Source organism: Thamnophis sirtalis, unplaced genomic scaffold, assembly GCF_051295495.1.
Source record: "Thamnophis sirtalis isolate CommonGarterSnake01/CBP01778 unplaced genomic scaffold, rThaSir2_p1.2 scaffold_15, whole genome shotgun sequence".
Taxonomy (NCBI): Eukaryota; Metazoa; Chordata; class Lepidosauria; order Squamata; family Natricidae; genus Thamnophis; species Thamnophis sirtalis.
This window is the reverse complement of record NW_028261395.1, coordinates 26,329,796-26,353,658: the sequence shown is the minus strand read 5'-3', so window position 1 is coordinate 26,353,658 and position 23,863 is coordinate 26,329,796. Positions and strand designations below refer to the sequence as shown.

The 23,863-nt window shown below is 40.5% G+C and overlaps 1 protein-coding gene and 1 long non-coding RNA gene across 2 annotated transcripts; one reads left to right on the top strand and one right to left on the bottom strand.

Moving 5' to 3' along the window:
- Nucleotides 1–7,533: 7,533 nt before the first annotated feature.
- DNAJC12 (DnaJ heat shock protein family (Hsp40) member C12) lies at nt 7,534–18,026 on the bottom strand. The gene is made up of 5 exons (XM_087701957.1): nt 17,789–18,026; nt 15,201–15,279; nt 12,234–12,373; nt 9,646–9,844; nt 7,534–9,490 (listed from the first exon to the last, which is right to left on the bottom strand). Exons 1-5 carry the CDS (start codon nt 17,864–17,866, stop codon nt 9,405–9,407), a joined length of 582 nt encoding a protein of 193 aa, XP_087558083.1. The 5' UTR covers nt 17,867–18,026; the 3' UTR covers nt 7,534–9,404.
- A 3,108-nt stretch (nt 18,027–21,134) lies between these two features.
- On the top strand, nt 21,135–23,630 carry LOC148042529 (uncharacterized). Its single transcript, XR_015695112.1, has 2 exons — nt 21,135–21,277; nt 22,890–23,630. It is a non-coding gene; the product is annotated as an uncharacterized LOC148042529 (long non-coding RNA).
- Nucleotides 23,631–23,863: the final 233 nt, after the last annotated feature.

Genomic DNA, 23,863 nt, shown 5'->3' with positions numbered 1-23,863 from the left:
TAGTCAAGCCTCGAGGTTGACGAGGCCGTGAGTGACCGTGTGAAGTGCCTCCCGATCCAAATAGGGCCGCAACTGGTGCACCAGGCGAACCTGGGCGAAGGCCCCCCTGGTCACAGCCGACAGGTGATGTTCTAACGTCAGCTGCGGGTCCAGGAGGACTCCCAAGTTGCGGACCCTCTCTGAGGGGAGTAAATTTTCACCCCCCAGGCATAAGGATGGACTAACTGGGCTGTCCTTGGGAGGCAACATCCATAGCCACTCGGTCTTGTCAGGATTGAGTGCGATTTTGTTTACCCCCATCCAGACCCTGACAGCTTCCAGGCACTGGCACATCATGACTCCACATGGGAGTCTGCACAAATAGGATACATGCCCTTGCCACAGGAACAGGAAGCTCAAGGTCAAAGCCCAAGAAAGGGTACAAATAAAGCTCATTCAGTTACCTAGGACTTCAAACCCATGTAGTCCTGTTCACCATTAATCCATCCTTCCAAGCAGCCTCCATGTTTCCAGTGTCTTTCTCTGAACCCAGATGGACAAAATGTGTTGGAAGAAAATTCCAACACAGGGGCAGGAGTTTTTTGGAGTTTGGTTGCAAATAATATGCACGACTACTCTTTAATTCCATATATCAGCCCTTGAAGCATGACAAATATACAGGCAACTGCTGAGGTAGCTGGAGGTAAAGGAAATTGAAGAAGAGCACAAAGTGACTACCCAAACATCAATACCACCCCCCTGATGTGCCGCCTCAGCAGCCTGTCTGATAGCAATAGATCAAGCAGATGCCAAAAAACTAATAACGCCAGCTGATGGATATCACAGTATCCGAATCTGAAAATACAAAATGCCTGCTCTCATGAAGACAGATTTATTACTTGCTTTGCAATTACATCCATTTATTACGTTGCTTTCACTGGCAAGCACGTCGGACGAAATTCTGCTGCCACTCATTTCTTATGAATTTAGCCAAGGATGGAGACTGCCTCAGGAAATTAAAAAAAGAAAAAAAGAAACCAATAATGTTATTCATCAACTTGCTGAATGCAGATTCTATTGTCCCATGTCTGGGAGTAAAAGACAGCAACACTGTTTAGTCATAAGAGTAAGGTAAGCGTTTTGAATGATAGCTTGATTGCCCGGCAAAAAATATTTCCACTTAGGACAGATGGATTATAGTTGGAATATGGGATACCATATTGGGTTGCCAAAATCTGGAAGGCTTCAAATCCTTGAGAGGTTTATAGCCCAGATATAACCTCAGGTCATTTTTAATTCAGAATGTGGAATTATAATCTCTTTTTCAACTCAGAAGAATTATAAATTTACATGGAGAAAGAACCAATCAGAAAAATAGCTTTCCAGAATTCCAGTGACATAGTCCAATGACTGATTAGTTCTGATACATCCTCAAGAACTGGCAAGAGATGAAGGATTGATGATGATGATGATGATGATGATGATGATGATGATGATGATGATGATTTTGAAGTGGACAAAAGACAATGGATGGATGATTTCTTTTATGTTGTTGTTCTGACTTGCTTCTCCCTTTTTTCTTTCTTTCTTTCTTTCTTTCTTTCTTTCTCTCTCTCTCTCTCTCTCTCTCTCTCTCTCTCTCTTTCTTTTCTTTTTAGGTAGATGACATTATTAGAAGTTAGAAAGGAAAGAAAGAAAAAGGATGATATGATTAAAAGCTAGAATAGGCGATAGAAATAAGAGAAGCGGGAATATCAATGTATACATTTTTATATTATAAAATGAAAGCAATAAGGAGAAAATGTGAATGCATATTATTTACTAGAAATATATATATATTGATTGAACGTAATAATTATGATTAACTTTGTTAATTTTATTTGTATTAGAATGTATGACACCCAGAGGTCACACTGTTCACACATTGATTTGATACATTTATAAAAAAATAAATAGCAATAGCAGTAGCAGTTAGACTTATATACCGCTTCATAGGGCTTTCAGCCCTCTCTAAGCAGTTTACAGAGTCAGCATATTGCCCTCACAGTCTGGGTCCTCATTTCACCCACCTCGGAAGGATGGAAGGCTGAGTCAACCTTGAGCTGGTGAGATTAGAACCGCTGAACTGCAGATAACAGTCAGCTGAAGTGGCCTGCAGTACTGCACCCTAACCACTGCGCCACCTCGGAATAGAATAATTAACATCTGAAAAAATAAATTTTTGCATTGTATCAGGTTAGAGAACTGGTGTTGCCACGGCTCCCAAAAGATCTTTTGAAAGAGTGGTATCCATTAAATCTGGGACCTGCTATTTGTAGATGACTGTAGAGCTGCCCTACAGTTTTATAAGGCCTGAACTAACAATGATGATGCAGTATGTGGCTGCTCTCTACAACATCCCATCTATATATGGACCCGGTGAACAAAATTGCAGAAATTTCATCCATAGGAATTGGATGGGAGAGCCTTGATTTGCCATAACTCAAGGCAAATTATCCCTATGATTTGCCATAACTCAAGGCAAATTATCGGGAGATGGTGGGCACCTAATTATCGGGAGATGATGGACATCACAAAAGTTAAGATGGCAGTCCATCTTGACTTTTTTGACTGACCTCCTGCTTCTAGGTGCTTTGAATTTTGGACAGTTTTGCAACTCCAGTTTGTTTCTAGATTGCAAAGTACATTGTCATGCCTACAAGAATTGTCTTCCTTGAGTTTTCTTATTTCAATTGGTGCTATGTATGAATTCTAAATGTTTTGGCACTGGGTTATTCGTTGGACCTATTTTTGATGAATGCCTGCCCAGTGAATAGAATGTGCATCTATTGCAATCAGAGATGTGATATCTAAGAGATAGGGAAAGGTAGACTCCTCCCTCTCCTCCCAAAAATCAAGATGATTACTAGATGGCAGCAAAGATACAGAGATTTCTTTTTTCTACTGTATCTACTGATAATCCCAGTTTTTTTAGGAAATGGAAATACAGTCACAGGTTGGAATGGACCTTGGAGATCTTCTAGTCCAACCTCTGCCCAAGGCAAGAATCCTTCTTTCATCCTGGACAAATCATTGTCCAACTGTTTCTTGAAAACATCTAGGGATGGAGCACCCACAATTCCAGGAGGCCATTGTCTGATAGCTCTATGGTAGTGTTTTGTTAACAATGTTAGTTATGAAACTATCATAAGAAGCTCTTAATGAATGTTTCTTCCAAAATTTTCAACTGCATAGAAAATGATTTTATTTCATCCACCAATTATTTTTCTTGGACTGCAAGAATACCTTCATGAACTCTGGCTGGCATATTTTATGAACGTGCATGTTTCTTGGGAGCAATACAGAAGGCAACAGCAATTGTCTTCTTCCAAAAAATTCCAAGTCAAGGCATTTCATTTCCCATTCAAATACTAACCCTATCCAACCCAGCTTGGTTTTTGAGAGGGGCGAGGTAGATGCTGCCACCTGCTAGGCAGAATATACCATATTTTTTGGATTATAAGACACAACTGACTATAAGACGCACCTAAATTTCGAAGTCAAAAACAACAACAAAAAAGGTTTTTTGCCTCTGCGCATCTCATTTTCAGCCCTTTCCTTTTTGGGGCCTTTTCTTGGCCTTTTTCAGTCTTTCTTCTTCCCGTTTTTGAGGCTTTTTTGGCCCATTTTTTTGGAAAAATGGGCCAAAAAAGCCTAGAAAATGGCCCCCAAATAGTCTCAAAAATGGGCCAAGAAAAGACTCAAAAATGGCATAAAATAGGGGCTTGCAGAGGCAAAAAAAAAATGGCCGGCGGGTGGGTGGGACTTCAGCAATATTTGGTCTATAAGACGCATAGACATTTTCACCCCCTTCTGTGAGATAAAAAGGTGCATCTTATAGTCTGAAAGATACAATATATATATAAGGATCTTATTTTGATAAATGATGCTGAGAAATACAGGCAGGCTTAAAGAGAAAACGATGAAACGAGTTCCCAGTTCCTTTTCAGCTGCAAATTATAGAAGTATATTCCATTTTTCATCAAATCATAGATTCGTATTTAAACAGCGGTCTACCCCATTTGAGAACTTGTGGCTCCACTAAGGTGACCAGATTTTCAGATTGGTAAAGAGGGACACCATTGACCGGGTGGGGGAGGGGGGCGCGGCGGCGGCTTGATTAAAAATTTTATATTTTGTCAAAAGGTCACACAAGGCGATTATATGACCCCAGGACACTGAAAGCATCATAAATATGAATCTGTTGCCAAACATCAAAATTTTGATCACGTGACCATGAGGATGTTTCAATGGTCGCTAAGTGTGAAAAATGGTCACTAAGTGTGAAAAATGGTCATCGGCCGTTGTAACTTTGGTCACTAAATGAACTGTTTGAAAGCTAAAGCTAGCTTGCATTATGCTAGCTTACATTTTCAAGAGAGAGAAGCTAAACTCTCTTAGAATTGAAATAGAAATGAGTAGAGTAGAGTAGAGTAGAGTAGAATAGTTTATTACCCAAGCGTGATTGGACACACAAGGAATTTGTCTTCAGTGTACATAAATAAAATAAAATACAATACATTCATCAAGAATCATAAGCTACAACACAGTGATAGTCTCTCTCTCTCTCTCTCTCTCTCTCTCTCTCTCTTTCTCTCTCTCTCTCTCACTCACTCACTCACACACACACACACACACACACAAAAATACACACACACTCCTCCTCTGGATTCAATGGGGTTTAGGAAATCCCCCCACCCTCATACACTCCCTTTCTTTCTTTCTCTCTTCCCTTCTCTGGATTCAATGGGGTTTAGGAAATCCCCCCACCCTCATACACTCCCCTTTCTTTCTTTCTCTCTTCCCTCCTCTGGATTCAATGGGGTTTAGGAAATCTCCCACCCTCATACACTCCCCTTTCTTTCTTTCTCTCTTCCCTCCTCTGGATTCAATGCGGTTTAGGAAATCTCCCACCCTCATACACTCCTTCTTTCTTTCTCTCTTCCCTCCTCTGGATTCAATGGGGTTTAGGAAATCTCCCACCCTCATACACTCCCCTTTCTTTCTTTCTCTCTTCCCTCCTCTGGATTCAATGGGGTTTAGGAAATCTCCCACCCTCATACACTCCCCTTTCTTTCTTTCTCTCTTCCCTCCTCTGGATTCAATGCGGTTTAGGAAATCTCCCACCCTCATACACTCCTTCTTTCTTTCTCTCTTCCCTCCTCTGGATTCAATGGGGTTTAGGAAATCTCCCACCCTCATACACTCCCCTTTCTTTCTTTCTCTCTTCCCTCCTCTGGATTCAATGGGGTTTAGGAAATCCCCCCACCCTCATACACTCCCCTTTCTTTCTTTCTCTCTTCCCTCCTCTGGATTCAATGGGGTTTAGGAAATCTCCCACCCTCATACACTCCCCTTTCTTTCTTTCTCTCTTCCCTCCTCTGGATTCAATGGGGTTTAGGAAATCTCTCACCCTCATACACTTCCCTTTCTTTCTTTCTCTCTTCCCTCCTCTGGATTCAATGGGGTTTAGGAAATCTCCCACCCTCACTCTTCCCCCCTCCTCCGCTCGGATCACACCTCAGCTGGGCAGGGAGGGATCCTTTGCTTTGGGAGGCTTCACAGCGGCGGCGGTGCCTCCCCTCTTCCCCCCTCGGCTCAGATCACACATCAGCTGGGCAGGGAGGGATCCTTTGCTTTGGGAGGCTTCACTGCGGCGGCGGTGCCTCCCCTCCTCCCCCCTCGGCTCGGATCACACCTCAGCTGGGCAGGGAGGGATCCTTTGCTTTGGGAGGCTTCACAGCGGCGGCGGTGCCTCCCCTCCTCCCCCCTCGGCTCAGATCACACCTCAGCTGAGCAGGGAGGGATCCTTTGCTTTGGGAGGCTTCACAGCGGCGGCGGTGCCTCCCCTCCTCCCCCCTTGGCTCGGATCACACCTCAGCTGGGCAGGGAGGGATCCTTTGCTTTGGGAGGCTTCACAGCAAGGGTTCTACCTCCCCCACCGATGCCGGCTTCCCCGCTGCGACTGGCGGGAACGGCAATGAAAGCTCGGGCTTCACTCCTCCATCTGGGGCTGTGGCTAACAGGGACGGCCAAGCGCTTTCCTCAAAAACCCCACCTTCCACACATACCCGGGAGGGACGATCTTCTTCCCCTCTCTCAGGTTGCCCAGTACCCCCCCAGTTCCTCTCATGAGTAGCTCGCAAGGGAAGGCCTTCCCTTCCCTTGCTAAAGGCCGCCGCCGCCCACCCGAAGCGGCGAAGCCTCCCGATTCCCACCGGCACCGGAGTTACTCACCAGGGCAGTGCAGCAAAAACAAACAGCGAAAGCGAAATGAAATGGAGACTCGTGAGAGTCACGACTTGCGCGGCGTGCTTAAGCGGACTCCAGCCAATCAGTGAGCTGGCTGGGATGGAAAATTTTAAGCACCCTCGTGCGTGCTTAGTTTTCCATCCCAGCCAGCTCACTGATTGGCTGGACTCCAGGCCAATCAGTGAGCGGCAGGCTGGGCTGGCTTAGATATGAAAGTGTAGATAGAATAGATTGGGGAACGGAACGAGCGAGCTAGCAGCAGCTGATGATGGGCGGGGGAGCCAGCGAGCCCTGGAATAAAGCGGGGTTTTTTGAGAAGCGGGCAGGACGCGGGAAAAACGATGAAAAATCGGGCCTGTCCCGCCAAATCCGGGACGTCTGGTCACCTTAGGCTCCACCCACAGGAGTAACACAGCCCTACAGTGATGTGTTCAGAGTGATTGCCTGTGATTGCAAGAGTCACAAAGCTGATCCGGTCTCTTCAGCAAATAGTTATATTCTTTTCCTCCTCTTAAAAGAGTATCTTGTATTATCCCTTCAAAACCCTGACATTTCCATTTAACAAAAAAAGGGTAGCTTCTCCTTTCCTTATGTCAGGATTCTAAACTGATAAGATGTCTACCTTGCTGCCTGAATAATTTCAACAAACAGTTTATTGAATACTGAACAATATACAACATGAGCATCCATCTATATATATAAAAACGGCTGTTTGTGCGTATGTTCCAGCATAACTCTGGAACGCCTTGAGCAATTTCAACCAAACTTGGTACACAGATGACTTCCTCTCTGGAAACAAATACTGTGGGGGGTAAGACATCTCTAAAACCCCTTGGGGTGTGTTTTCTATTAAGATGCAGCCTGTTGTGCCTTAAAATGGCTTCTACTATACCATAAAATGGATTCTACTGTGTAGCGCAGTGGAGTTGCCATGGTAATGACTTTGCAGTACTCCACAAGGGGGCTCCCTCTGGTCAGGGGGAAAATCCAACATTAGAAATTACATTTGGTCTGGACATTTCCCCCCTATAAATAAATACCTGGGCAATGCCGGGTTATCGGCTAGTGGAAGAATAAAGAATAAAATACGTTCAACTGAAGCATATGTAAATTTCACCCAAACCTCTAGAGTTGATTCTGTACAAGATTAATAATTCTTCTGTTTCTGAAGTGGGATAGACTTTTGCTTATATGATGTTTATTTAGTGACATCCAAATACATATTTACAAGGCATCATTATCTATTATTTTAAAAAAGGCAAGTCACATTCATAAATTATTTATTAAATGCTGGCAATGAGAGAAGCAAGAGACAGAAGAAAGGAAAATGTCACATTACAGAAAATTGTGTTAAAACAGCAAAGCTTTCAGTATAATTCTCTTTTTATTAAAATCACCATGAGGCCCATTAGCCTCTTTGTCCATTTTCATTTCGTTCCATTCATTTCCATTTTCAGAAGTTGTGGGTGCTCCATCCCTGGAAGTTTTTGAGTAGAGATTAAACAGCCATTTGTTTGAAATGGTATAGGAACTCCTGCTTGAGCAGGGGGTAGATTAGAAGATCCCCAAGATCCTTTCCAACTTTATTATTCTGTATACTGTATTCCATTGTAGGAAGTTAGCACCCATCCCTCTCCTAGAAAAATTAAATATTTTAGGAAATATTAAAAGAACAGAATATTTCCCCTAAAAGGGAGACAGACACTCATCCTCCCACCTTTGTCAATGGACCTTAAGGTCTGAGCCAGTCTCTTCTACATAACAAAGATCTACCTCCTTCAGGCAGAGCCATAATAGGAATCCCAAAGCCCTTTCAGTACATCATCACCCAACAAGAGCCAACCATGCTTGGGACTCAATACTGCCTACAGAGTTCCCTCTGCATGGCCCCATGGGAGTCTGACAAGCAATCAGAATACAAGTTCAAATTCAAAAGCTCAGAGAGGGCAGAAAACCCAGGTACTCTCAGCATCTCTGCTCTTTTTGCCCAGGATCTCAAATCTCAATCCTGCCCACCACCATTAAAACCATCTTTTCAAGCAGTCTCCATGTTTCCAGTGTCTTTCTCCCCACTTGGAACTGAACCCAGAAGGACATTTCTTCCAACACCATGTAGCAAAGCCCTGATTAGCATTGGAGAACCTCAAGGTTGTAGCTATTTTTACGTGTAGTAAAAATACATGTAATTCTAACATGGTGTGTATTTCAACCCTGAATATTAAGAACAGCAAGTATACAATTTTTGCTGGGGTGAAGGATGTAAAGAATTAGATAAAATGTTTCTTAGAAAAGGTGGACTTTGAAGAGTGATATAGAGATAGTATTACCAATATAATTTGGAAGGTTTCGCAAGCAACAGGATATAGCAAGGGGGGAAAAAGGAGACATTATAAGTAGGCTTTTAGGAAATGGGAATGACAGAGTTGAAGGGCTAAAATCTGTGAATTCATTTCCATAGGATGCAATATAGCTGGAAATAGAAGTTAGAAATAAAGAATGTTAAGGTGACTGCCACTGCAGATAATTTTCTTAATGGTTCTACAGTTATAAGAAACAAGTTTCGTTAAGGATACAGTTTTGGAAACAGGACTAAATACACAAACATATTATCCATGCAATGAATGAATTTAGTTCAGAAACAACGTTTTACACTATAATTTATATAAGAATAATATTACAAAATTTAAAATACTATACATAACTGCACAAATTATACATATTTCTGAAGCCACACAAATTTCAAAAATTGTTCAGAAGTGATGCTTCAAACTTTGCATAAACACAGCACCTCTCTGCTATTCATTACAGCAGCTTGTTTTTGTCCCCCCATTCAGGCATAAATCCGAGCTTGAAAAATGTTGCTGCTGCTGCTTTAAGGATCCAATTCTAAATGCAAGTTTTAAAAGAGCTACATCTTTTCTCTAGTTCGCCTGAAAAAAGACAGACAGCTGCATGGTTTCCTTGCATACGTTCTGAAGCAGCTCTTTTGAAACATTTACAAAGTAGGCACATCCCTAACATAAAGTATATACACATACAAGCAGCCACTCTATAATAAACATATACAAAAATATTGAAACAGCGAAAACCACATTCAACACGTTTCATCCTCCATACATATTTCATGTTCTGCTTCATATTTCATAATTTCTAAACTTCCGCAGAAGTTCAGATGGAGTGTCACCCGACCAACGGAAGCGCAAGTGCCAGCAATTTGGATCTGAAAAATTATGTAATGAAAAGAAAATGAATTATTTATAAGACTAGAAATAGTGTGACGGTTAAGAGGATTTGTGCATACAATTACATGTTATTAAGTGGGTTTGTGATGGTGGTGGTGTTCTATATTATAGAATGTGCTATAATCAGGTTTACCTGGTGAATCTGGGCTTTTTGGTGACATTGGTTTCCCATCAAAGATTTGAAAATCCTCCATTTCCTTTCCATCAGTGAATAAATCATCCCTGTTAATTTCTGTCTTCAGTGAAAAATTATCAGCCATCTTGTCATTACGATTTGAATCAGGAGCATCCAACATTGGCTCTTTTTTATCTCTGACAGCCCAATGCATTGACTAGAACAAGAAAAATATATATAATTTGATTGCCAAAATAAAGATCTAGTACAAAACAAGCATATTCACACACAATGAATGAGCAGAAAAGTTTCAGGATGATATTGTAGATTAACAATGGTATTGTATGGGGTAATATCTCTGCCAACCCCTTAAATTTTAATTATTCTTGTAGCAGTGTATTTAGATTTAACAATTGACACAATGGGATAGTTTTAATTTTGTTAGTCAATGACTAAAATAAATGATGTTGGTGTTACTGGTAATTTCCAGTGGTACTTTGAGGAATGAATGTTGTGTGTATGTGTGTGTTTGTGTATGTTTGTAGATAAAGAACTTAAGGGAGTCATTATTAAATTATTTTGTTTACTTGACCAAATCAATTGATTGTGGTAGTGATAATGGTACTGATAGTGGTTGTAGCAATTTTCAAACAGAGGCTTAATTAAAAAAAGTTATTCTTAGTTTTCACATAGAGCAGTGCTGGCGAACCTTTTCGGCACCAAGTGCCAAAATGGGAGTGCACAAGTGTGCTGGAAACTGAAAGAGCAACCATCCAGTGCGCATGCGCACGCCGGGAAAATGATTTTCTGGTTTCCGGGGCACAATGTGCATTGGCCAGCTGGTCTTTGTGTGCGCTGGTGTGCCAGAAACTGGAGAACTAGGAAGAGCAACGGGCGATGGCTCACTTGCCCAGGGAGATGGCTCCATGCGATAGGTTCACCATCATAGAGGGAAGGAGTATTGTTACTATCACAGGCCAGTTTTGCCTCAAAGGTTTGCCTCAAAGTCAATGACCCCTTTTGCACAGAATTGTTTTTCTATTGGGAAAGAACAGTCGTATATTCATGGTGGAATCTATGCCTTCATGCAAGCTGAAGATTCCATCCATCTGGCCTCACAGGAAGGCTGAAAAGGGCACCACATAGTTCCTGAAAAATTCCTGCCACCTGATCTTTTCAATTACAGTTCCCATAAGTCTCAGACATCATGGTCAATAGATTATTGAAGTTGTTGTGCAAAGTGCCTGTTAGGCTCCTTGGGTGCTCTCTGAGCTGGTTATTTTCTTTGATGTAGCATTGATATTGGTAGCATTGATGTTACCTAGTTTGCTAATGAAACATCTGCAAGAAAACCTCAAAGCTCAGAGAACACCAAGGACAGTTCAGCGCTATAGATATTCTTTACTATCAAAATGCCGGTTTATTATAGAGGACTGTGATGGCGAGCCTTTTTTTGCTCGCATGCCAAAAGCACAGGGAGCACAGGGGGGTTGTGTGCGGGCGTGCCACACCCATAATGCTATGCGCACAACCCCAGCACGCATGCACACACGACCAGCGCTCCCCCCCATTTTTGGCGTCCTTTTTTCCCCCTCCCCAGGCTCCAGATGCTTTATAGGATCAAACCAACCAATCAAACCAACCAATACAGAAACACCACACAGCATTAAAGCCTTCTTTAAAAAATAAAATAAAATGGTGACCAGAGTGAGATACACTCTAACTCATATTGGGAATATATCCTGACCCAAAAGCCTGTAGAAAAAGAAAGGTTCAGACCGCCTTTCTAAACATCTGCAGGATCAGGGCCAACTGTAGACAGAGAGAAGGGGCCACCACCGAGAAGGCAGGGCATTATTTCAAGGAGGGGACACAGACAGGGATGGGCTTCAAAAATTTTAGCAAGGGGTTCTCTGCCCGGTTGCTGGGTGGGTGTGGTCACAGTGGGCGTGGCCTAGTCAGACTCCTGCACAACAACGGGGGAGGGGAGGGGGGCTTTTCACCTTCCCTAGGCTCTGGAGGCTTTCCTCAAGCTTCTGGGAGGGCAAAAACTGCCCCCCCCCCGGTCTCTGGAGTCTCTCTGGAGACTGGAAACTAGCCTGCTTTCGGCCTTCCAGAACTTCTGGGTGTCCCATTTTCCCCCCTCCCCGAACCTCCGCGCGGGCCCTGCACTTACCTCACATGCAAAATGGGCCACGTGGAGACTCCTGGGAAGGGTGGAGAGGGGTGGGTGGGGTCAGCCAGGGGTGGGATTTGGAGGTTCTCCGAACCGACCATAACATTAGCTATGGGTTCTCCCGAAACTGGCTGAAGCCGTAGCAGCCCACCCCTGAAAACAGAGCATTCTCTCCTTGTTGGGGCATATGGGACAATCAGACACCCTTAAAAGAAAGTGGTTCCACAAATAACCAGAACCTATGCCAGGTAAGATATTTGAAGTGATCATCAGCTTCTTGAGTTGTACCAGGAAGATTAAGGGGACTGACTGCAGTTTGCAGAATAGTGAACAAAAAATATCCATAACTCTGCCACCCAACGTTCCTGCCCACAAACTGGTATAATGGTTCATTTCTCCGAGATATGTGACTGCACAAGACAAAACTAACTGCTTTCATTGAGTTGCTCAGGGCTTCCCACTTCTGGAATGGAATAGCAATTTTGCTCCTTCGCCAGTAGTCATAACGGGCTCGGCTGTCTTCATTGGAAAGAATCTCTTTTGCATGTTGTAACTTCTGAAAATTCTCCACTACAAAAGAGAAACAGAAAGATGTTTTATGGAGGACAGTAGTCACACATTTTTCTAGCATATGATCAGATTCATTTTTTGAAGGAATCTGATTCAGGGGTATCCAACCTTGGCAACTTTAAGACTTGTGGACTTGAATTCCCAGAATACCCCAGCCAGCATGGGAATTCTGGAAATTGAAGTCCACAAGTCTTAAAAGGTGCCAAGGTTGGACATCCCAGGTCTGATCAGTGGCATGCTGCTTTTGACTTGTTACATTATGCACACCCACATGCACAAAACAACAACAAAATGCCTTAGGTATGAAACTAGCTGGTGTGTCTTTGGGCCAGTCACTTTCTCTCAGCCCAAACAGGGGTGGGTTCCTGCCAGTTCTCTTCTATAGAAGAGAGTCCACAAATCTACAGTGCCGTTTAGAACCGGTTCCAGCTCCCTCCCCCTGTCCGTCCGCACATCATCAAGATGAAGAGCGAGAGGAGGAATTCTGGGAGTTGAAGTCCACAAGTCTTAAAGCTGCGAAGTTTGAACACCCCTGGAGGTTTTTTTCTAAAGGGTTAGGGGTGCAAGGGTCTTGTAACTTGACAACTTTAAGACTTGCGTGCTTCAAATGCTAGAATTTCTGAGCCAACATTTTTGTTGCTAAGCAAGAGCCTTGTTAAGAGTTTACCACATTTTACAAGTTGGCCACGCCCACTATCACATGGCTGGCAAGCCACTCCCACAAAGCAGGCCACACCTACAGAAGACATTCTAAAACAATTTGAAACCCACCACTGAGCCCAACCCACCTCACAGGGTCGTTGTTGTGAGGAAAATAGGAGGAATAGGAAGTATTCACCACCTTGAATTATTTATAAAAATAATAAAAGTGGGATACAAATAAATAAATATAAATAGATAAAATGGAATTTACTTGCTGAATCTTCAATGCCTCTGCAACAGACAGAGTCAGGCCAGTGTTTCTCAACCTTGACCTCTTGAAGATGGGTGGACTTCAATTCCCAGAATTCCCCAGCCAACTTTGAAGTCCACCCATCTTCTAGAGGTCAAGGTCAAGTAACAGATTACCAATCTGCTGGTTTGCATTGTGGTGGTGAGCTCTTTGTATTTTCTCTCTAGGGGATTTAAATCTTTCTACTCCTCCTCCTGGTAACAGAAATAGCATCTGTACAGATGATGAAAATATGTATTTAACTATGAGTCACCTTTCTGTTCTGTGGCACCAACAATGATCCTTCATTTATGCAGGTTTACTAAAATGGATATTTGTTTGGAAATACATGAAATTCAAATGCTAACAAGGGCTGACGAATACAAACATCGTCGAGATTGCTTTTCTGATTAAATGGCTTCTTTCCATTTTGCAGTCTGAAAGTGCTTGTCCAGGAAGCGATGAAGACAAAAGGAAGGTGGTAGCTTTTCTTTTTAGTGACGCAAATTTTTGACACACACCCACACACACACACACGCACACACACACACGGGAATCATAAATGATTTAATGGGTTTTTTTGAGGAAGTACACACACCATTCATTTTAATTAATATGCAGTATTTTCCCTAGCTCTTATTTATCTACACATCCTCCACAGTCCAGTTACCTTTTGAAGAAAAAAACACCTTTGAGACTGAGACAGTCTTTGTGCATCTGCACTGATTTGTGTTAATAAATGTTTTTTTTTTAAATAAAGAGGAATAGCTTTGAAATAAATTGAGATTAGTGGGCAGGATGATAGGCTTGTATAGTGTTGCAGTGGATTTCCCCTGGAGGCTCAAGATGTGTGATTCACTTGGGATCAATTTACTGCAGGCATGTAATAGTTTCAGTGGTTTTCCACTGCTGAAAATAGCACCCTTTCCAAGCTTTTATGTTAATAAACAAGCAGGAAGAGGAACCCCTTTGCACATATCACCAATTAGGCACTAGGTGATGCCAATAAAATCACACCAGTGTATCTCAAGTGCTCTCCAGCCAGCCTTGAATCATCTGAAAACTATATTAACAGGAAATGTGCTTTCTTCCTCGCTAATCTTGCCTCTGTTGGCTTCCTTTCAACCCATGGTAGTCCCTTAACTTCTCTCTGATGAAATGGGTGCATATGGCTGGGGACTATTTTTTTTTAAAGGTGTTTATATAATTAAGGAGGGCTTAAGCCCCTCACAGTCACAGCCTGAGGATTAGATGAAAGCGAGCCACAACATGAAAACTAAGCTGCATTTGTGTTGTGGTTAAGTACAAGTGGGGAAGAAGAGCCTAGGGGTGAAATCCAGCAGGTTTTGAGTACTGGTAGCGAACATATTGAGTAGTTTGGACAACTGGCAAATGCCACCTCTGGCCGTCCCCAGAGTGGGGTGGGAATGGAGATTTTGCAGTATCCTTTCCCTACCAGGCCCACCAACCCATGCCCACCAAACCAAACCACACCCACCAAGCCACGCCCACAGAACCAATAGTAAAAAAAATTGAATTTCACCATGGGAAGGTCCCCTTCACCTAATATTGGTAGCCCAGCATTAATCCAGATCCAGAGTCATGTCCCTAGTCATCATGATTAGATATTCTATCCAGAGCCTCAAAGAAGGGCATCAGATAAATAAATAGATTAGGTCACAGCCTAGCAGGATCTAAGAGCTGAACACTTGCAATTAAACAGCTGACCAACAAGGTTTAGATGGGATACCCAAATTTGCATGACGAGGGAATTACACATTTGAATATCACTCCCTTTTTCTAGTTCACTGGGTGCTAATGAGGATGCTTGCTTCACCCAAGAGCATCCATTTCCACCTCATGGTGGCTTACAGAAAGAAAAAGAGAAAGACATACCAGCTTGAGGGGTTCCGGGATGCTTGTCTGGATGACATTGAAGAGCTCTAACTTTAAACTCTGCAACAATTTGTTCGACCTAAGCAAAAACAGCCAAAACAATTCATAAAAGTTGAGTCCAACTTCTTTTTAATGTTTTTCTTTTTCTGAGCATCTTTTAAGAATTGCTCACATCCTCACTGTATGCAAGGGAAGGGCGAGAAAGTAAAATATTAGCACACCATTATATATGTGAAATTATGGACTTCTATGACCACAGAAATCTATCTATTTAAGATTATGAAATTATTTACAGGTAGTCCTCAATTTACAACCAATTGTTTAGTGACTGTTTGAAGTTACAACAGCACTGAAAAAGGATTGGTCCTCGTACTTATGATAGTCTCAGCATCCCCAGTCCCCTGATCAAAATTCAATTTATTTTAGCCTTCATTTGAACCTTCCCAGCCAGTTTTCAGCAAGCAAAGTCACAACCGTGTGATTCATTTAACAACTGCAGTGATTCATTTAACAGCCATGTATGGAATTTACCAGTCTCAAAACCTCCACTCCCAACAGACTTGAGGACTTAAAAGAGTTATTTCTATGCTAAAAACTGAAGCTAAAATCCTTATGACCTAGTAAAATATGGAACTTAGCTTAGACCCAAAGATGTTTTCTTAAGATGCAACTGGACTTTCTAGTTTTTTCTTTGAGAATGTTTCGCTTCTCATCCAAGAAGCTTCTTCAACTCAGGATAGTGGGGATAGTAGCATCTTGTCAGAGCTGAAGAAGCTTCTTGGATGAGAAGCGAAATGTCCTCAAAGAAAAACCAAGAAAGTCCAATTGCCTCCTAAAAAAACACTTTGGGACAACCATGACCTGGATGACTGAGAATTGCAGCAGAAACTTAGTTTAGAGTTGACATAATCTTCATTTTAACTCAAAGGTTTGAATGAAGATCAGAATTCCCAGTAAAAATTGTGCTGGCCACAATAGGATATACAGTAGCAGATCACCACTTAAATGTAATATTAAAAATGTGAATCCATATGCTACATGTTATAGTAGCTGATTAGTTTCAATATGAATTTTAAATTGTCATACTGAAAATAACAAAAGTACATTGTATTATTCTGTTTTCAGAAAATTTCCACATTTTCTTATCTTATAAAACCTTATACTCTTGTACAAATTAATCTAATTAAAATTAAATATTTTGATTAGCATCTGGCATCTTATATACTTGTGTTTGTGGAAAGTAAGGTAGTTTCAGTTTAACATTCTTTGTGGCCAAATCAACTATTATTTATATTTCCCCTTAAAATAAATGAATTTATCAAACATTTGAAATTCTTTTCTATACTTATAAAAAAACAAATTGATACCTTGTCAATTATTGACTCTTGGTGCAAATTAGAAATAACCAGGTGAAAGCCAATAAAAGAAGTAACTTTTTGGCTATATCCCATTATCATAACAGGAAATCTAGAAACCTTAATTCAAAATCCCTAGTTGAGATCACACATTTTTAAGAATCAAAATATTTCATAACACCTGGTTGCTGTTTAATTGAAGTGAAAAATATTTTTAGTAGAGGAGCTAAAATTACATTCTTCCTTAACCACTTCCATCAACAATATTGACTAAAGCTTCAGTGTTTACAGGATCATAAAATGAATAATGTACGAAGTACAAGCAACACGAAATTTCACAATGAAAGCGTTACGTCCTACTCCACTCCAAAAATCACATACTTTAACTACAAGAGATTACAACATTCATTCAAGTAAACAGGTATTTCCATTTCCAGTAAGTTGCAACCTCAAAAAAGGATCATTGCTCAGTAGTAGAACAGCTGATAAATATTTGCGGTTCAATTTTTGGCCTCTGCAGTCTGAAATTCAGTCATGGCTAGTCACTGAGAGGAACAATTGATATAAAGAAGTACTCTAGAGTTGCATCATAAAAGGGAACATTTTTAAAAAACATACTACAGACCCTGATAATTACTATTTCATTGGAAAAAGCATTGCCAACAAATTATACCATTGCTGTCAAATTTTGTGAACATCAGCCTTTAGCACAGCACATCCCTGTTAGCTAATAATTAAAGAGTATTTATCACATATAATCGACTGAATGTTTTGTAATGTATCCAAGATTTTAAACATTCTTAAATGTCTAAAATATTTGTTAATATTCCACAATTCGTCTCCTATGAATGATTCATTATTCTTTTCCCCCCTTACTTGATATAAATCTTATTAAGCATCATAGGAGCTATTTTCTAAACGACATCCCTTTAGCTGTGTTGCCTTATGATTAGCTTTCTAGAAATCCACAAGTTTTCTTTGAAGATGACTTCACATTTACATGACACAATGGTTCGGCTATATAAATAAACAATGCAGAATTCAAAAGAAACTTTTCCAGCAGTATTACAGAAGATGGCTAAAGAAAAAGACTAAACAGATTAATTACTATAGTAGGGACAGGTTTGGGAACATTATAGAAAAATGAAAAAAAGTCAGCAGTCTTGTTATACAGAAAGTTCAAAGGAATTGCAAAAGTGGAAAGCGAATATATACATTTAAAAGTTAGCTTACTGTAGATAATTCATCACATCCCAGCAAGCTGTAATAATCTTCCATATCCTCCAGCCTGCAGCTGAATATTGCATCCATTTTTTAACACACTCTGCTTTTTCAGAAACAGGGAGTCTAAAGAGCTAAGGTTTATTTAAAATATTTACACGAGAATCCACAGATGTAATAGTGATGCTAAAGCTCAACCTCAGTTGGCTTTATACACAGAACAAATGTCACCGGAGACTCTGAAGTTACACCCCTGAATAAGCCTGCTTTTATTGGTGAAAACAAAGGAGAAACTGCAGCTGCAAAGCTTTATGGGAGAGGTAGTTTTCCATGTCATGTTAAAAGTAATCCAGCTATTTTCAAGAACTTGCAATGAGTGGAGGTGGTGTTCTTCAGAGTTGGTTTTTTTTATATATACAGTATATGAATGATTATGTTTTTTAATGTGGCATATTTGTAACTGAATAAAGAACTCTCTTTAATGATGCATTGCAAACTAAAGTTACTAAAAAATATACGCCTTTACCATTAAGACGATAAGAAATTGAATTTGTCCTTGATTTTCTTCAGTAATTCTAGCTTCACACTTGGTATTAGAACTGGAAGCCATCTTTTACATTGGGCCTTCAATTGGGACATTTTCTGCTGTGGAAAAATGGGAGGGTGGATTATATGGAGTATGTGTGATATATAGTCTAAGTAACATTCCTTTCTCAGAGAGTCAAGGACACCTTGCCCCTACAGCCGCGATGGTGTGACTGGGAGGCATCTCCAGTTGCGATGGTGCCTGATTGGATCATGTGATGGACATGAGGGTGCTGGGCAGGGACTTGGATTTTCATTTGGTTGGGAAAAACATGGAAACTTTGAGATTCGGGTTTTCCCAGATGTGCTAATGTGAGATCTCTAATAAAATATAACTTTGAGGAACTTCAAGCCTCGGAGTCTTCTTTTGTTGAGGCTGTTACTGGGAACCCTAACACTTAGTTGCAAAAGTTTCTGAAATATTTCTTATTTTCTAGGTAGACTCTCTCCACTTTGACGTGTTTATGACTGCACTATTAAATTGGATATACAAGAATTGTTCCAAGAGATAATGACTTGGTTCACCAAAGCAAAAGTTTGTGAACTGTAACCAATCATTTAAGACACTGCATGTGGCATGCACCAAGCCTGTGGTGATTTATTCAATAAACTACAAATAAAGAAACCATAACTCAGTATGAACCCCATTACTTGCTTCCCATTGATGTAGCCTTTATAATAAATTCACCTAACATAAAAGTGAGAGCCTTGAGGCAGTCCGATTTAATCAACGCTAAGTCAATGAATAAATGGAATTAACTAATTGTCTAGGAGTTAAATAGGTATAAATAATTCAGATAATGAAAAGAGGAAGCTAAGACTGACTATAAGTTGGGCAACCAATATATTTGATTATAAACCAGCAAGAGAGCATAAACCTTACACAGATATTTTGCTACAAACGCTCATATGGAACCAAAGTGGTCCATTAACACAATAATTGCTTGACATGCATAACGTTCAGTGATCTGATTTATGTAATTGCATTATTGTGACATTTTTTATCCTCTATGGTCACATATTTACAATTAATGTATTTTTTATAAATACTGTATTGTTTATGTATATGTATATGCCATACATATTTACATAGCATTTATATGTATATGCATGTATAGGTATGGAGATGATAGATAGATAGATAGATAGATAGATAGATAGATAGATAGATAGATAGATAGATAGATAGATAGATAGATAGATATAGAGAGAGATCAATCTACGGTGGCGCAGTGGTTAGAGTGCAGTACTGCAAGCTACTTCTGCTGATCACTGGCTGCCAGCAGTTTGGCAGATGGAATCTCACTAGGCTCAAGATTGACTCAGCCTTCCATCCTTCCGAGGTGGGTAAAATGAGGACCCAGAACTGTAAACCTCTTAGAGATGGCTGAAAAAGACCTATGAAGCGGGATAGATAGATAGATAGATAGATAGATAGATAGATAGATAGATAGATAGATAGATAGATATAGATGGATAGATAGATAGATATGATAGATATAGATATATTATCCATCCATCCATATCTATCTATCTATCTATCTATCTATCTATCTATCTATCTATCTATCTATCTATCTATCTATCTATCTATCTATCTATCTATGAGGATGTGTAGCATCCTAGACAATACTGTGGACCGTGGCCCAGCATTGCTTATATGCTATGTCCTGGATAGAAGGAATTTCCAATAATTTCCGCTCTTTTCTATTATCCAGGTTTTAACCACAAATCATATGTACATTTTTTTTCCATTTTACAATATATAAAAAAATCTGTTAGAGGTTTCCAGTCAATTATAAATATATTGGGTATTTTTCTCTAAACCAAGAAAATTATTTAGTCATCTTCGCAGATTCCATCATATTCACCAATCATTCCTCCATTGTGGGTATTGCTGAACCTTTCTGCTTTTCAGACTGTAGTAGCATCACTGACGTTATCATTTGTAAAAAGAAAGTTCCTTGAATTCTTGTCTAGCTGCTTAATCCCCAAATCTCTCATTTCAATTATATTTTAATCTTTAAAATCTTTTGAATTAATGTATGCATATGTATGATGACAGAATCTTTCCCCTCACTAAACTGACACCCCCCCCCCCCATGTTTATTCTATTGCTGGTTTCAGATTCTAAACCAAAGTATGCGTAAGCAAACAGTGTTTTTTGCAAAATTATATAAAATTCTGATGTTACCTCTGAGTGTGAAACATTATTACTGTTTATATAAAGGATTTCACTGTAACAGAGCATAGGAAAATACCTACATGAGTATTTATCCTATCGATTGTTCACATAGTTACAAATAATAACTTACAATTCTGTTTGCCCAGCGGTTTTCACAACTTTAGGGTACTAGTATTACGTGAGTGATGATGAAATCTGTTCCATTTAGACATGGACAACATGTTTTGCACTATGTTTGTTACAAAAAAAAAGATCACCTATGTTTACAATTTATGCTCACAGGGCAGTATTTGTAAACTAAGTAATACCAAGCAGACTAATTTAATAGAAGTCAGAATGGACATATGTAGTAGTATCTGTAAACAATCTTTTTGTATTCTTAAATTAGAATAAGAAACTAAAGCTTTGCTGGGTGTAACAGAATGCAATTTACTTCTGTCCAACATAATGGAACCAGTTCAGCTGTCTCCCTGAGTTAATGTAGTGTGTAACCCCAGTAGCTGTGTAGTTGTATACTGATGGGAGCAGAGTGGAAATGTAAATATTTGCACTGAAAACTGGAGAGCCAGTTTGGTTAAGGTTCTGGCCTAGGAATCAGGAGACTCTGAGTTCTTCTCCTACTTCAGACAGGAAAACTGGATGGGTGACTTTGGAGCAGTCACTCTCTCTCAGCCGAATCCACCTCACAGGGTTGTCGTTGTGGAGAAAACAGGAGGAGGAAGGAGCATTAGGTAAGTTTGCTGCCTTGAGTTACTTATAAAATAATGAAGGTGGGATAAAAATCTAATACATTAAAAATAAATAAATAAATAAGACAGGACACAGAAATCCCTCTTGTTACTGTGGTTTAGTTAAAGAGTTACTCAACACCATATCAGCACTGGCTGAAATGCTTGTGGAATCCCATAGGGTGACCACTACCTGGTTGCTTTTAATTCTGAGAAATCCCAAAGGTCCTTTTCCAAAAGGAACCTGGACTTTGTTTCCCCCACCCTCTTGAAAACGTTTTGTTTCTCATCCTAGAAGTTTCTCATCAGAACTTTTGGAAAAGCACCTTTTGGGATAACCATGACCTAGATCAGTGGTTCCCAAACTTGGCAACTTTAAGACTTGTGGACTTTAACTCCCAGAGTTCTCCAGCCAGAAGAGCTAGCTGGAGAATTCTGGGAGTTGAAGTCCACAAGTTTTAAAGTTGCCAAGTTTGGGAACCACTGACCTAGATGATTTGAGAATCTCCATAGAAATTCTGAGAAATGTTGACCTGAAAAATCAGTGCACAACCTGATGGCTGGAGTAAATGAGGACACAATGAGACTGAAGGGTTGGGAGGGGAAAATGGAAGAGGGCAGGTGGTCATCTCACCAAGGCAAGTACGGTGGAAGTGAGAGAGTATACAGGTAGTTCTCAATAGAGCCTGGGATTTTGGTCATAAATTGTCATAAATCAAGACACCACATGACCCAATTCAATTTTACAATTGTTTTTATAATGCAAGTCACCACAATCATTAGACAAACCACAAGGTCAATAAGCCAACCACCTCATCATTAAGCAAATCCAGCAAAGCATCCTGGAAACTGACAAAAAGTCACAAATCATGGTCATGTAACTGAGGAATGCTGCAACTGGTCATAGTTGTGAGCTGGTTGACAAGTGACCAAAATGTAATCACGTGATTATGGAGACAGGGTGGCAGCTGTGACTTTGAGGACAGGTCGTAAGTACTTTTTTTTTTTAAGTCCACTGCAATTTTGAACCAGCGTTAAATGACTAGTCACAGATAAGGAAATACCTACAAATTCCTCTAGCATCCCATTGTCAGAATAGCTTTCCTCAATGATCAGACCAGACAGGCTTATGAGTGCCTATAGAATTGACTGAAATACTCCAAAGGAGAAAATGAATCACCAGAATGCTTTTTTCACAAAATGTATTGAAGTTTATTATCAAATAAAATACAAATAGAAACAATAGTCAAGAAAGAGAAAAGATACGAAGAATGAAGGAAAAAATAGCAATTTCTGATTTTTTCAGTGCAATAAAGTGCAAATAAAATTAAAACTTCAATCTTTTGCTTTACATTTCTAATTGATTGAAACATTTCTATAATAACGAAGTTGAACTAGTCAACAAAACCTAAAATCAAAATTTAATACCCCTCCCACCCAATTTGAGCTTGTTTCCAGGTGAAAACAAAAGTAGACACATCCTGTCTTTAATTAAAAGTCAATTTTGCCATCTTCACTACTGTCACCATCCATTCTTATTCTCTTGTGGGAAGTGATGTGACTTCTCACCTTCCAGCCAGTTATTTCTTTGACTCAGTCTCATTTCTCTATTTAGTCTTTAGGGCAGGGGTGTAACATGTGGTGTGACACCCAGAAAAATACAGCATATTTCACTTAAGCCTCCAAGGAAAGATTGAAGGCAAATGTGGACCAGGCTGAAGAACATCGTGGCTTCAAAAAAGGACTGGTTTGGATAAAACTCGGCATCACTTTTTCACGTAGCTATTGATAAAAATAGGATTGCCAACATCCAATGACGGATATGGCACAAGAAGGGCAGGAGTAGGCAACTATGGCCCCTTTACGACCTGTGGATTTCAACTCCCAGAATTCCTGAGCCAGCATGACTTGTAGTTACAGGTAGTCCTCTTTCAGCAACCACAACTGGGATGGCAACTCAGTCCTTCAGCGAAGTGGTCACTAAGTGAAACCTCAACTGTGTTTACTATCTTATTCAGCTTTCCTCCCGAGAATAACAAAGGTGGCAAGTGTTGGTCGCAAAGTTATGTTTTCGTCGCCTTGGTCGCTGTCCAAGGAAGTTTATAAAAGGAAGACTATTAAGTTCCTATACTATAGCGATGTATTGTGCCTCTATGGCAGGGGTCTCCAACCTAGGCAACTTGTGGACTTCAACTCCCAGAATTCCTCAGCCAGCCTTTAAGACTTTTGATGCTTTGGTTTACCCCACGACCTTCTTTCCCCCCTCGCTCCTTAACAGCCCCGCTGGTGGACCCGAACCAGGAAAGGCCACCTAAAGAAGGCTTTCAGGGGCAAAAAAAAGAAAAAGAAAAAAGAATGAACGGGATTCAGCTACGAGCGTAAGAGGGACCCACGCACGAGGCAGCCCCGAATCTGCTACGATCAGCGCCGAAAAGGGGAGCCTCGGCAAACGATCGACGAGGGCGGCGTCACGTGACCGACGCCTCCGCAACGAAAGCCGCCTCCACTTTTTCCTCCTGCGCCGCTGCTGGCTTTTTTTTTTAAAAAAATGAAATCTCGCTTAGTCATGTGACCCGTTTGTTGTTGTTG